The sequence below is a fragment of the Takifugu flavidus genome, chromosome 20, assembly GCF_003711565.1.
Source record: "Takifugu flavidus isolate HTHZ2018 chromosome 20, ASM371156v2, whole genome shotgun sequence".
In the NCBI taxonomy this organism is placed as follows: Eukaryota; Metazoa; Chordata; class Actinopteri; order Tetraodontiformes; family Tetraodontidae; genus Takifugu; species Takifugu flavidus.
In genome coordinates, this window is record NC_079539.1 from 3,686,602 (window position 1) to 3,701,063 (window position 14,462).

At 45.8% G+C, this 14,462-nt stretch overlaps 1 protein-coding gene and 1 long non-coding RNA gene across 16 annotated transcripts in view; both read right to left on the reverse strand.

The window, feature by feature from the left end:
- mast4 (microtubule associated serine/threonine kinase family member 4) overlaps window positions 1-14,462 on the reverse strand; it is a 46,213-nt gene extending 31,751 nt beyond the window's left edge. For 9 of the 15 annotated variants that reach the window (XM_057018389.1, XM_057018384.1, XM_057018409.1 and 6 more), the window contains exons 1-3: window positions 14,000-14,462; window positions 6,177-6,327; window positions 4,457-4,590 (exon numbers count right to left, since the gene is read on the reverse strand). In XM_057018389.1, the coding sequence (XP_056874369.1) occupies window positions 4,457-4,590; window positions 6,177-6,327; window positions 14,000-14,182 (468 nt within the window). In that variant the 5' untranslated portion in view covers window positions 14,183-14,462. Of the gene's footprint in view, window positions 1-4,456; window positions 4,591-6,176; window positions 6,328-10,916; window positions 11,074-13,999 lie in introns of those variants that run through there. The other 6 variants (XM_057018388.1, XM_057018385.1, XM_057018396.1 and 3 more) reach the window with 4 other exon arrangements.
- On the reverse strand, window positions 7,355-8,791 carry LOC130516956 (uncharacterized). The gene is made up of 2 exons (XR_008947607.1): window positions 8,278-8,791; window positions 7,355-8,197 (listed from the first exon to the last, which is right to left on the reverse strand). It is a non-coding gene; the product is annotated as an uncharacterized LOC130516956 (long non-coding RNA).

The following is a 14,462-nucleotide window of genomic DNA, read 5'->3' on the forward strand; positions in this document are numbered from 1 at the left end:
AGCGCTGAGACGACAGCAGCCATTAAAGTACAGAGATTACACGGCCGGGGGGGGGGGGGGTTAATCACAGCCCGGAGGGCGTCAAGCAGTCAAGACTTCCCACACCTGCTGGGAAAACATCAGGTGTTGCACAAAAGATGCTCGCGTCATTACAAAGAAGAGCCTTGAGAACAGGACCTCCTCAAGCATATGCAGCATCTCTAATCCCCCCCCCCCCCCCCCCCCCTCGACTCCACAGGGAGGTGCAGTTGGGGGAGACAACGTGCCACTGCCGATTTCACAGCCTCGCTAACTCAATGTTCTCTCACTTTCCTGAATTAGCACTTGGAAAATAAGTTGTGTCTTAATGCCGCGCTGCCAACTTGAAACTGCAGTTTGGCATTCTGCTCCACTCTGTTTTTCTTTTGTCCCCCTCCCTTTTTTTTCTTTTTTTTTTAAAAACACACACTTGGACTCATTTCCATTCACTGTGCTAGCGCTCTGTGAATATTAAGTGGGCCCCTTCCATTCTCCTCATCTCAAACAGTTTCTGGTGGAGAATATGGGCTGGAATGGCAGAACTGAACCGGACCAGTGCATCAACTTTTATCCAGTCTCGTCTGCACAAGAAAGCTGATTAATTGGGCCACGTTCATTTGTCCATCTGTGCCGATAAGAGCGGCGAAAACCAATTTCTGAGCGAGGTAATCAGACTGGGTTTTTTTGGGGTTTTCTTTCTCCAATAAATCCCTTAAAAACCCGAGAAGACGGGGGTTATGCTGAAATATATGAAGCACACAATGCCCCTCAGATTACCTGAGGGGAAATGAAGGATCCGAGCGGCTCACCCCAGCCGTCTCGAGCCGTTGGCTTCTTTGTGAAGCTCCACAATGAAGATGAGAAGCTGCAGGGACACAGCGAGTCATTTGTATTATTCAGCAGCGAAGGTTCCAATCCCCGAAATGAAACCGACAAGTGCCGTCTGGAGCACCGCTGCTGAATCTATTAACATTTCTCTTTTTTATCTTCGAGTCAAACAAACACGGGACTAAACCGAGCCTCCGAAACATTATGTTATACTAGGGGGCAATGAAAATGGATCAGAACTTTCACACAGACGGCCGACATCGGCTTTAATGGAGTTATTGAAGGCACCTGAAACGATCGGTGAGAGGCGGCTTCGAGTCAGGTTTCAGGGCAGCGGACAGCCAGAGAATAGCCTCTGGGAAGAGTCCAGGGGTTCTGTGACTCATTTCCTGCTGGCGGGTGGGTAGCAGAGGCTGTTTCCTCTGGTACTGAAAGCAAGCAGAGTGCTGATCGAGTGACCCGCAGCCTCGGAGCTTATCGAGAGGCAGCATCGGGAGAGAGTAGGTCTACCCAAAGCACTCACAATATCGTCTATAAAAGAAGAGCCCTGCAGGGTGAAGCTCCCAGTGGATGAAGCCAAACTTCAACCTTGACAACCAGAAAGAGGAACAGTCAATTTTTTTTAATGAATAGTGGTTTTTAATGCAGCCGAGTTGCCACTTAAACGTGCACCAGGACCAAACTGAATTCCAAACAGTTTTCTTGAGCTCAATTAGAAATTTCTCCGATACTTTATTGGTAGGACAGGTGGGTGTTTTAACACATACTGAGAGACAGAGACAGACAGAGAGACAGAGACAGAGGGAGACAGACAGAGAGAGAGACAGAGACAGAGAGAGAGACAGACAGAGAGACAGAGACAGAGAGACAGAGACAGAGAGAGACAGAGAGACTGACTATTAATGGTTGTTTAGTAACAATAAAAAACAACAACATTCTATTGAACTCACAGAGCCAGTTCCTTCCTGCTCAACAATGTTATCAGTGAAGGACATCAGCGACTGCAATTATGGGGGAGAATGAGGTCCACAAAGGTACAGCATGAGGATTATGACAGTCTTATCTCCATATCACACCAGAGGTGAAGTATCGATTTTCTGCCAAACGGCATCAGAGTCAAGAGAGCTGCGGCATGTTTGTCAAAGAACCAGGTACACGGGGGGGGGGGGCTGTCAAATCAAAAAAAAAAAAAAAAAAAGCAGCCAATCCACATTTAACGACACTTCACATAAAGTTGTGAGACTCACTGCTGACATGTGGGGGGGCCGTGGTGTGGGGGTCGTGGGTCGCTCACCCTCCTGCCCCCCCCTCTGTGACTCCATTTATGCCACGTTGTGCGAAGAACCAATTTCTCAGCACATGCAGGAGCGTTCAAGGCCTCATCTCGGAGCGAGCGCATGCCGAATGTGCCCATTTCAAAACCGATGAGAGGCACCAGAAACAGGCGGCACCAATTCTTCAAGGACGGAACGGAGAGCACGCGTGTCTCATCAGAAGCAGCATTAGCGTGTCCACGCTGGCCGTCCTCCACGCTGCACTATGGCAGATATATCGCCGCCATCTACTCCAACACAGACATCCAGAGCCTGAAAGCTGAGGTGATGCCTTTGGCTCCTCTCAAGGTTAAACAATTCCCCATCTTTTCTGAAGGCAGGCTTCAGCTGTGGCGGTGGATGGAGCCCCGCGGTGTCGGTACAGCCGGCCCCGAAAGATACTGTTAAGATGCAGCAACACATCAGCTATTCAGCTTGTGTCTACACATGAAACCGTGTGAGCAGCGGTCACCAGCATCTCATTTGCTCCTGTTGCCAACCAGTTCCCCTGGTGGAAGGCAAACAGCATCACGAATTAGAATAAGGATGAGACGACACTTGAGATGCATAACAGAGGCGACGAGCTGATGAGCTGGTAAAAGATGGAGATGGTGTTGGAAACCATTAACCACTGTTGGCAATGTATGCTTTTATGCTTCTATCTAAACCAAACTCAACATTTATTTGCTTTTACTTCAGATTAATCATTCAGGTCTTGAAAAAAAACTGAATTTAAAAACATTTTTTTGCCCAACTAAAGACAACTGTTGCAGGAAAACACATCTTATCTCTGAACATTCTGCACACGATGCAGATTTAGTTGCGTGTCCAGATTTTGAAAAATCACCCGCGCCCCCTAGTGTCCGCTACAGGTATAACGATTATACGCTTCCAGGACACTGTATAAAAATGGAACATTTTAAATCACCCAGCATGGTTTTCAGCTAATTAAGCAACACCAATTTTGTATTCATAACAAAATTAAGCTTCTTATATTTATATATCAAATGAATACTAGTGATTAGCGTCAATACGGCCACGCTGACTAGATTCTGTTTCTCTAAATCAGGTCCTTAAACGCAGGTTAGCAGAATATTCAGTCAAAACATGTACTAATGTGTTTTTTGGTCTTTATTAGTTTAACCTTATACCAAACTGAAACCAGCCATGAACAGGGCGGGGGGGTTTGGGGGGTTTGGGGGGTGACTCATGGTTTATCAGCATTGGGTTTGCATCAGATGAGGTATATCAATCTTATCACGATGGGATTGAGACCCAATCAGAACTGGAGTATCTGCCGGTGTCATCTGAAAGAGGGGAGCTGAATGTCACCTGCCTGCATGACCTCATCTCTTTTAAAGGGATGTTTTTTTGCTCCTAGAAGATGCGTTCTTATTGTTGCTCATGCATTAATAGTTAATGCACTGCTTTTTATATGCAGGGCAGAACCCAATAATCAGTGCTTGTCTGGCCGAGTGTATTAATGATAATACATGGATTTTGTTTCCATAGTAATATATGCATTTGTTATGCAGTAAAGTGCCTAATAACTCTGCAGTGGCAGAGACGTGAGCCATTAACACAACGGTCATCCATTAAACCAAACAAAGGATCAGCACTATTTGTCACAAAAATAGATTTTGTACGGCTTTGCCAGGAAGCACAAATGCAAAGAAATGTTGTGTTTACATTCTTATGCTATATTCTTGTCGATGCTCAGCAAATCCCTTATTCCCATTGTTGAACCTATTTTGACAAAAAAAAAAAAAAAAAAATGTAATCTTATAGAAAAAAAATGAAACCGTTTCATTTTTTAAGATTGTTCACATCAAAAAATATACATACAATTTCCCCTTTATCTGGTTACAATTAAGCATGCAATTTTTTAATAACCGAGACTGGTTATTGAGATGGTTTATGCTTATTTAAAAAGTTTCCTTTTGAACCATTAGAACTAGAATAAAATGCAGACCTCCGCCAAGCAGGTCATTTCCTCACATATTGTGTCACATCAGTAGTCCAGTACACTCCTAATACTGTATAGGCAATAATAAGCTTACGTAACATATTTGTTTGCTTTTGGAAGGTCAAAGTTCTTCTGAAACATCACCAAAATGTAATCAGCTCTTCGTTGGCCCATATTAACACGTCCTAAAATGTCATTAAGATCCGTTCATAAGGTATCTTGCTAAGAGCCAGACAAACGTCAATGGTCACGTAACCTCCTTGGCAGAGGTGAATATTCATGTTTCCGAACGAACACGTCACAGGCGGGTCATGATTGAGGAAGTACTCACCAGACTGGAGGTGAGGGAGGGGTCCGACTTTCCCAGGTTGAGGGAGCACATCCGAACCAGGTTGGAGACCTCTGCAGATGGCTGCCATCCTGTCTGTGTCTGCTGGGGGTTGGTGGGCAGCAGCAGGTACTTTCCTGCAGCAGCGACAGGAGGAGCCTGGGTTCACGTTCAAGCATTCGTTCAGGCAGGTCGACAAAAAAAGTGACCGTACCATGAATTCCCAAATTACCAGATAATATTTCAAGGCCAAATTCAACAAGAGAATCGCAGAAGCTTGATAAAAGTCATTTTTGTGTCTTCGGCCACGTTGCTTTGCAACTACTGATCTTAGCCCATATTCAGAGGGAGGCCAAAGGCCTGCTGGTAAACAGACCTTAATCCTACATGTCAACTCTTATTAGCAGACAAAACCTGAAATCCCTGACCAGGGCCGACCCAACACGATGTTAGTCAGGCCTCCGGGGGAAGAAAGCCCATTACTGGATCACTGACAAACACAGCATTACATAAGCACAGGCGGTTAAAGGAAAATAGTAAATGTAGGTTTCAGTAACAGCAGTAACAGTGTCCAGATTCTTTTGTAGACTTGAAATGACAAAAATGAAATCTAAATTTCACCTCCCATGAGTGGTCGCTAGGTGGCACTAAAAGCTGCCTTCTCCTATTTCCTGCAGTTCATCTGACATTCTTCATCCTAAGCTTTAGGATTTACTCATGCTTTAGGAGCTGAAGCAGGGCCATCCTTGATGGCCAAGATCCAGCCAGCTTCTCTGACCTTCCAGGTAGATGATGCTTTTACTGGGATCCCATCGTCCCCCTCCTGGTAGGACAGAAAGCCCGGCTGGGTCATGGCCTCGAGGGCTGGGTTTGGACACCCATGAATCATCAGTAGATGATGTCAGGCACTTTGGCACACATCAAAACATGAGCAGCTTCACCAGAAAGATCTGAGTGTCCCACTGAAATTTCCATGAGGTGATCATTCATGGAAATGGACTGGTCCAAGAATCCATGTTTCCATTTCCTGTGAACGTAAACACTCGAGTCAGGAGAGGTCAGACACCGTTAGCAACGTGAAAGGGTCTGCCTCAAGTTGATGGGACCGAAAGCAGGTGAGATTTAGAGGAAAACACTGCCAGAATGTGCTCATAACACCCTTCCACATCCAAGACGGAAGTTCAGGGGTGAAACGAGCACCTTAAAGTCACATGAAGCCAATAATTACATTGAAACGATGATTGCTGAGAGAACAAACCGGACGAGAAGGGAAAATCTCTTCCTGTTCAACCGCAAAGGTTTTCCCGCTAGAGTCCATCATTTCCCGTCAAAAAGGAAAAATGCCATCATGTGCTAATCAGCACTTTTGGAAAGGAAGGCATCAGGATAAATAGGCAGGAGTTTTCCTATTTAACACTCAATGTCCTGTCTGGAAACAATGCACTGCTGAACGATTGATATCAAAAAAACAAAACAAAAGCTTTCATCCAGATATCGTTGCATGAAAGAGCCTCAGCCATGACCAGCTCGGGTCAGACTCATTAAAACAAACTGGTCGGTTATTTGGAAAATCCTGAACATCTGAGGACGCCAGAGCGAAAAACTGCCCACCGTGTGTGTATAATAACAGCATAAGAGTGATTCCAAAGACATGCTTGGACTAAACTAGACACAACTTGTCCTGTTCTGTTAGAACTGTGAAGTCCACATGTGAACTTATTACCTGTGAGCCCACCCCCCAGGCTCCGTCTCCGGACATATTTTCCATCATCACTCAGATGTCGTCGAAACCTGAGTGCGGGACTTAGGTGACTCAGCTCAGGGTTACTGGACTTCCGGAGGCATGTGGACGGAGGACAGAGGATGTTGTCCAACTAAAACCAAAAGAACAGAAACAATCAGTTGATGACCAGGCCGCGATTACACAGGAACATTTGTCTTATTTCAGCAAACTACTGCGGAATATTATAACAAATACAGTCATGTATGATTTCTCCATAAAATTCCAGGGGGACCTGCAACCAAAATGAACACAAACGCATTAAAAAACAATAGACAGCACAAGACGTCGCGCCGCACTATTGTATCAGGAGACGGTTACCATGCAAAACATGAACAATGCCCAGTACAGAGGAAGAGGCCCTGCCTGGAAACACAAAGACACGGGGCTGCCCAGAGTATTGTGGGGAAGGAAATACCCTCTGCTTCTCTGTGAGATCAATCATGATCCCTGGATGACAACTTGGACCAACACTCTACTTCAGTTGGAACAGAAAGCCGCTCAAGAATAATAAGTCTTCAAAAGCTCTGTTCACCCGTCCTTTACACGTTCAGCACACTGACGTTGCACTCTCCTGACTACAATTCCCAGAGTGCACCACAGCTTACACGGGATGAGTAGGAGGCTCCTCTCTGAGAAAGTGAGGACATTGCTGTCTCTTGAACACGTGCTGGCGCTAGTCAATGTTTGGAAAGTGTCTGCTTAACTTTAAGGGGCCATTTTGGGATAAAGTTTCTCCCAACGTGTGATTTGAAAGAAGACGGACTTGCGTAAGAGCAGGAAGCTGCTCCAGACATGGGTGAATTTGCTGAGAATGCATTCATTGATCTGCAGCAGAGGACATGAGCAGTGCCCGTTAGTGGAGAAGCTGGCTGCTGTTGCGTAAACACCGATTCCGTATCTTAATGTTCACTGAGGAAAACGGCAGCGGCGGCGCAGCATCACTACCTCCAGAGTCTTTATGAAGAACTAACATCAAGTTGTTTGAAGCTCTATTTAATCAGCAATAAAGACAAGCTGGGTGTTATTTTTACTTCCTCCTCCTCCTCAGCGTGGCCAAATCAACATGAGCAGACGATTACACCTGACTGTGTAAACACCGACACCGTCACCAGAACCAGTCCGTAAGCTGCAGCCTTTATTTACATCACTACTCAAAGAAGACAAACGTGGAGCCTGAAACCGTTTCCACGTGTTTATGGCCGAACACACCAACGATACACGGAATACTGGGATCATCGAGGAATTCCTCAACAAGTAGGTTAAAAGCACACGGTCACACAGTCCAGCTCACTCCCACAACATCCTGCATCATTGTTTAGTTTGACAAACCCCCTCAGAGCAGGTCAACATGGCCCAAATTCACTCCGACAACCAACAGCAGCTCTTTATTTAAAGCTCCTTCATTTTAATTACAGTCAACTGTCAGCCAACTACATAAGAAATACAGTTTTAATGTACGTTATCTTACCAGTCATTCCTGTCATCTAGAAAATGACTTTAAATACAGTTTACATTTATTTGTTTTGATACTGGCTTTTAAAAAGTTAATCAGACAGCATCTCCTTGTATAAACAGATGAGGCCATGTACGTGATCAAAGTCTAAAGTTTGGGGGCACGCTTGATTACGTTCTCTTAACAGGTCTGTGCAAACGTGACATGTACTCAGACGCTAGTGGAAATCTGAACAGCAGCATTTGAAGATTACTCCTAACCCCCAAATACTCCTCCAGCACATTCAGACAACCACGTGCACAAAGAAACTGGATATCTTGGATATCTGGACTCCTCCACTCCGGACCGGCGTGGACAGCTGCCAGAAGTGGCAGCTCCCCCAGATCCAACAGAACAATCCCAGATCATCCCTCCACTTAGCGGGAATGTTGCATTTCCTGGTTCTCAAGAGGACGAGATAAACAACTTACAGCTTAGAGGAAGTTATAGTTCAACCGGTGCAAAACATCTGTATGGGATAGAAAGTGGGCGTCAGCTGTTTGAATGCCTGTTGGATGACATGTAGAACACTGCAGTCGGAGAACTCACGGCACGGACCGGAGCACATTCAGGCAGCCACCAGTTGCCCTTTCACCCGTCATTCCTCTCAGCTTGCAGAAGAACGTAAAGTAGGTCTCCTGAAAGCCCAACGGAACCCTCATCTGGTCCAGAGTGGACAGTAACAACAACGACTTGTTACCAAAGCAGAGAACACGTCGAATAAAGAAAGTGGAAGACACAACACAGACAGACAATTGTGTTTACCAACTCGGAATTAGAGGAAAGTTCATCTGGAATGTGTGTCAGATTTACCCGCTTCTACATTGTGCCGTTTCATCCCTTCTGGTTAAAACGCACCATTCACAATGTTTTAACAACTTTCTCATCTAAAAATGTGGAGTCGGCAACTCGAAGGGCTCGTGTGCCAAAAACAGGGAAAATCCGAGGTTGGATTCTACGTCTCTGAAGGGTCCGACCGCTGCGGTGGGTCCCTCATGCGTCATCAGCTTGATCTGAATACATTTTCTGGAAGGCTGAGGTGCAGATGGAATGTAAACCACAGATTGTCGCGCATGTTTTGAGCCCATTTCAATAACTTCCTGGCAATAGAGGCCATGGAAACGGGACCAGTGTGTATCAACACATCTAACAAACATTTTACTGATAATGTTGGTTACAAGCTCAAGCCTTTACCAACAGACAGATCTATTCTGCAATTATATAAATGCACCAAGGCTTTAAAAAAGAAGCAGCTGTGTAAATCTGGGACGAGTTCAAAAAAAATAAAAAAAATAAAAAGACTCCTAAAGTGGGATAATAATCATCTGTAAAGAACAGACAGCACTTCTGTGCTGGTGAGCAACGACCCAAACAGAGGAAGGAAGAGCGGTCTATCCCTCGCAGCCACGTTCAAGGATGAAAGGGCACAAAGCAAGGGAGTACACAGGGACACTGTCCCCAAACTCCACTGATAAAAATCACAGTAGTTCAAGGAAAGCTCAGAATATACATGTTGGGGAACGCTGGGCCAACAAAAACAACATCAGAGTTTACAAGAAAACCCGTTTTCCTGCCACTTCTGACAGTCTTATGCTGAGAAAACACAGGGTGTTGGAGCGCTGGCGGGGGCCGGGTCGGGATCCCAACACCGCAGATACTAACCTGGAGCTGTGGTGCAAAGAGCACATGAGTAAACACATGAGTCAGGCTGCAGGATATTTGTTCTTTTTGAAGCATCTGTGAAGGAGCGTTGTTTGTGATTACAGCACAAGCATGAAAGGAAGCTTCCTTCAGGTCATCAGGACACAATGAGGACATATTTACAGTAAAATGGGAAGAGGGACCCCGTACGTCAAGGTTTAAGCTCTGGGGCTGCACTTTAGGTCGCTCTTCGCTCTCTGCGCCGTCGTCGTCTTACATAATTTCATGGCTTCGCCCTGGCTGGCATGTTGCCATCTAATCTGTCATTGACAACCACAGATTTTCTATTCCATCCCTTCTGAACATGTGAAGCCGTGTGAAAGGGTTACCATCAGTCTCTAGGGGGGTATTCAAAGCACAGGGAGGGAAATTTTGGACGTGGTCCCTTAAATTAAAATTCCTGGAATATGTGGGCCAGCGATAAACATTCCCAGTTTGTCCCTCTGAGAGGCAATAAACCCAGACGTTCATCCCTTTATCTGCTCCAGAGAAGCTTGATTTCTACAAACTTTCGAGATTGTTCCCGCGTTTAGGTGGATGTAAAGGTTAGGCCGCAGCCGACGTTCCTGCAGATAACAAATACACACCTACACGTGTTCTTCTCTTTGGAGTTGAATAATGAACCGTTTCTGTGCCAAATCGTGCTCCAACTGTTCCATCAGCACTGTTGTAAACTGGATAAATCCACTGCTCTCCTTGTACAGGCTGGCTCTGCTGTAAACGGACAATTCAGATCTTTATGATCCGGGGGGGGGGGGGGGGGGATGTCTTGCAGGGTACTAAACCTCACCACGTTGTTGTGGTTTCTATAAATAGAAAACATCAAGAGTTTCTTTTCAATTGCCTGCAGGAGCCTGGAAAATAAACCGGAGTATTAAAATGAAGCACAGCAGGAAATTAACTCAACGGCCACGACGCTCAGCTGTGGAGATGGAAAACGGTTCCCAGGGTCAACTGCAGGAGAACAAACTATGTTCTGGTTGGCCTCGTGACCCAACATCTGTCTTCCTCAACTCTCCCTGAATTCCAGCCCGACCCTCTTCCCAGCTCCACATTGGGGACCTCGGAGTGAAGGGAAGCAGCTAAAAATGCCGGTAATCGACATTTCAGACCAAGACTGAACGGATAAGTCTTTTTTTCCCCTGCAGCCATCATATGTAAAGACAGTGCTGTGCTCCGAGCGTCTGAACTCTTCACGCTGTCACATGGGAATAATGTTTCCCGTGTTGACGCGAGCCGAGCAGCTAAAACTGCTCTTGCCTTCTCCCATAACACATGATTCTCCGAGCTGGCCGTGTAGCATGACAACAAGAATTAACCCCTGAAACACTGTTGTCGAACAGTGCGAGTAGTTCCAACACGACCTTCTGAATCAATCAAAATATTAGTGCTAAATCTGGCTGCTTTTATGACAGTAAAACACAACTAAGCAGACATGGAAATGAAAAAACCCACTAAAGCTAATATCTAAGGAATCAGAGCGTTACCTTGCCTCCCTCTGATGACGCGTACGGACCGACTGGTTGGTTACGACCTAAAGACATTGAGCTCAGGCTCTCATGACAGAAAGGAGAGTCAAAAATCAAAGATGGAGCCTGCGGGGACAGGGGCCGAAGCAGGAGTGAAAAGAGCCTTAAAGCGATTGTGGTAATCCTCTTAGCCACAGAGCAGAGTGACACTGGTCGTCCCCCAGTCGGGCTCAGGAGGAAGAGTTCGGCAAAGAGTTAAACATTGTCAAATGAGGCAAATATTTATTGTCAAACACGCTTTGATGCAATGTGGGAAATTTGCCCTGCTGACTTTATGGAACAGCCCTTCTTGGAATCGACGCTTATTGTTTGAAGTGGGTATTAAATGTATCCGGATCCTCTGATCGAAAAGGAGAACGACCTCGTCTGCAGGTGACGCCTCCAGGTATTTTTAGCAGGCTTGTTTTTAAACCCCGAATCACCAGCAGAGTTGTGATAAACACACATTCACGCAGTTTCCGGGTCCACTGGCCGAGCGTCAGCTGCGGCACATTCGAGGCTCAAGTTTGTTTGTGTGATGATTCGGCGTATTTGTTCTGGCTTCTGCCACTTTGGCAGCGAGCGTCAGTGAAATAACTCATAAATCAGCATCGCCTCTGCCCACTTGGCCTGCAATGATTTCTCATTCTCAGTAGAAACGGTGAACATTTTAAAACCCACCCACAAGATAATCATTGTCAAGCAATGGTGACACAATCTCACACACACACACACACACACACACACACAACTGAAGGAGAAACATGGTGGCAATACACACACACTTTAAATATAACCGTTTAACCATCGAGACGTCAGAAAAGACAATAAATCTGACCTTAAATGTTGTTGAAACAGAAGAAAAATAAATGGGAGCCAAAGAGGAAGTCAGGGACTTAAAAATGACGCTGGTGTGTTTACACGTCATAAAATATAGGGATAAGAGACGATGCCGTGCCCAGTTTATAATGTCAGATATGAAAGCAGAAATAATCGGAACTCAGCACCACCGAGTCCAAAGCAATCAACACCTGCCCCAAGGGGATAGTTCCTACACCCATGTGTTAGCCTGTTAGCATGGTAACGCTGGGGCCAAGAACAGTTCTACAGATTTATATTGACAGTTGCATCGACTTTTATTTGTTTATCCTTTTCTAGCTGTTGCCGATCCACCTGCAGGATCCATCCACAGTTTATGCGTCTCGCATCATGAGATACTTTTGTAGGATAACACCCTGGAATTGGTGTTAAACCACAGTTGGGAAGGCCAGATTTGATGTGTGCTCATTAGGATACTTAATATTTAGACAGTTAAATGAGGAACTCTGTTGTTATTCAGTATTTCTCTTTGTGATATACTTTCCGACTATAGACCGACGTCACCCATGTTCTCAAGAGTAATTACATTTTTAACGATGCGGCAGCCAGAGCCAAAGGTCAGGGTTCCTCAAGGGAACATGGAGATTCACACTGGAAACTAACAGGCCAGAGCTGCTTTGAGCCATTCTGTTTAGCTACATGACTATTTAGAGCAGCTCAGGGGGAGAAGAGTTCAGATTACGTCCACTCCGCTGGTCACTGGCAGACCTCAGCACTGTCGTCAGCTCTTCCAGCACCTTTGGGATATCGTTGGTGTTGGAATCCCGAGTGTGAAAACTTGTTTTGAAAGTTTCAGAAAGTTTATTTGCCCGTTGACACACGTGGCAGGTTTCCTGTGTCTCTGGCAGCTCAAATCAGGATAAAATAAGCAGGAAATAAGACACCACGTGATCAAACGTGCCCGTCTAATTAGAAAAATAGGTCCGTGAATAAAAACAATAGAAGGGAGCAGTCGTCACGACTTCACTTCCTGTTGTCTCAGCTCGATTAGGCTAAAGAACCGATCAAATTTCCCCGACCGAAGCCAAATTAGTTCAGTAGAATCAGTGTTAGCTACCATGACAACGCCCGGGGGGCTGGTGCCATTCAGACCAGTAAAGTCGGAAAATAGAGACATTAAACTTTTGGGGTTTTTTGGAATGTATCGGTATTGCAAACGGGTGTAAAACAGACAAATGTTATTTATACTGGGCTTAAAATGGGCCGTGAGGCGCGGCCACGGTCAGAGAGGGGATGTTAAAAAAAATAAAAAAAAGGTTTATGTATCAGGTCACAGCTTAAAATCACCAAACACACCCTTGAACATGTGTGTTATCAGACCCAGTCAAACCAGTCTGGCCAAGCAACTGGTTTCAGAGTTCCAAATTAAAGCCATGAGCCACCAATTCTCTTCCTCATCTTTCCCATCTGTTTCCTGACAAACACGGCAGCAACTGCACGCTCATCAAAAATGAGTCTGACGTGACCCAGCTTCTTTCCATTCTATTCTGAACTAATTTCTCAGTGTGTGCAGCTCAGGCTGATTAATGGATCTGTACAAAAAGAAGGGCTGACGTCTTAAACCCGGATAAACGGTCCACTCACCGAATCAAAACATGGATCTGATCCTGCACCATTCAGGATTTGCTATCACGTTAAATAATCTTTTATGTTTTGATGGGAAAGTTGTTCTTTTTTTGCAGAAAACAAATAAATAGGGAAGAAGAAAACAAGTTGGTGACATGTTAAAGCAGGGAAGTCTCATATAATCTCAGATGAGTGCAGAAATATAACAGTTAATGTCTGATTTGGGGGTTTTCATTCAGGACCCGGGGATCTGGGGCAGTTCCAGATGAAAAACAAACAAACAAACAAACAAACACGGGCGTGAGAATTTATAACATAGAATAAAATCATCTTTTTAAAGCAGTGCAGCGGCGGGCACTGATAAGGCCGAGTGATGCATTTGAGTGATTGCAGAGAGACGCTTACGCGCAGGTATCTGCAAATATTTTGACAGCAGGAGTGAAATGAATGAGTTTGGAGTCTTCAGCTATGTCTGTGCTGCCTGCCAGAAGAGAACCGGGCCGGCGCCTCGTTGCTGCACGTTACACCTGAACGCACCACGGCCAAGAACCCCCCCAGCCTGACCCAACATCGGACCAGATGTTTCAGCCCAAACGCGTCCAGATGGCCGTCGTTACCTTTTCGTACTCGTCCTCTTCGCTGTCTTCTTGCTCCGGGGTCTCCCTGGTCCAGTCCGAGCTGACACAATTGTCTCCACCTCCGGTCACTTTTGGCGTTTTCTCTTCGTCGCCCTTGGACGAGAGGTGCGACCCTGAGGGCGACCGGCTGTGGTCACTTGCACACGGCAGAAGCGGCTCCATCCCATCCGCTGAACTCACCTAATTATGGTGCACGAGCGGAGGCGACATTTAACGTCAAAACAAAGCGCAGCTGCTAATTAACCTGTTGACGCACCTGTCCGCGTTCATGATCAGCCGTGCGGACGCACGAGGCCTCGACACTTTTTAAACTTCGCGATACTTAAATATTTGCCGACCCGGTGCAGAAACGGAGGAGGGCGAGAGGCAAAGATCAAGAATCCGCCTGAAAGACGCCTCAGATCGGCTCTAGTCGCTCTTTACCTCCCGGGCGCCGCGAGTC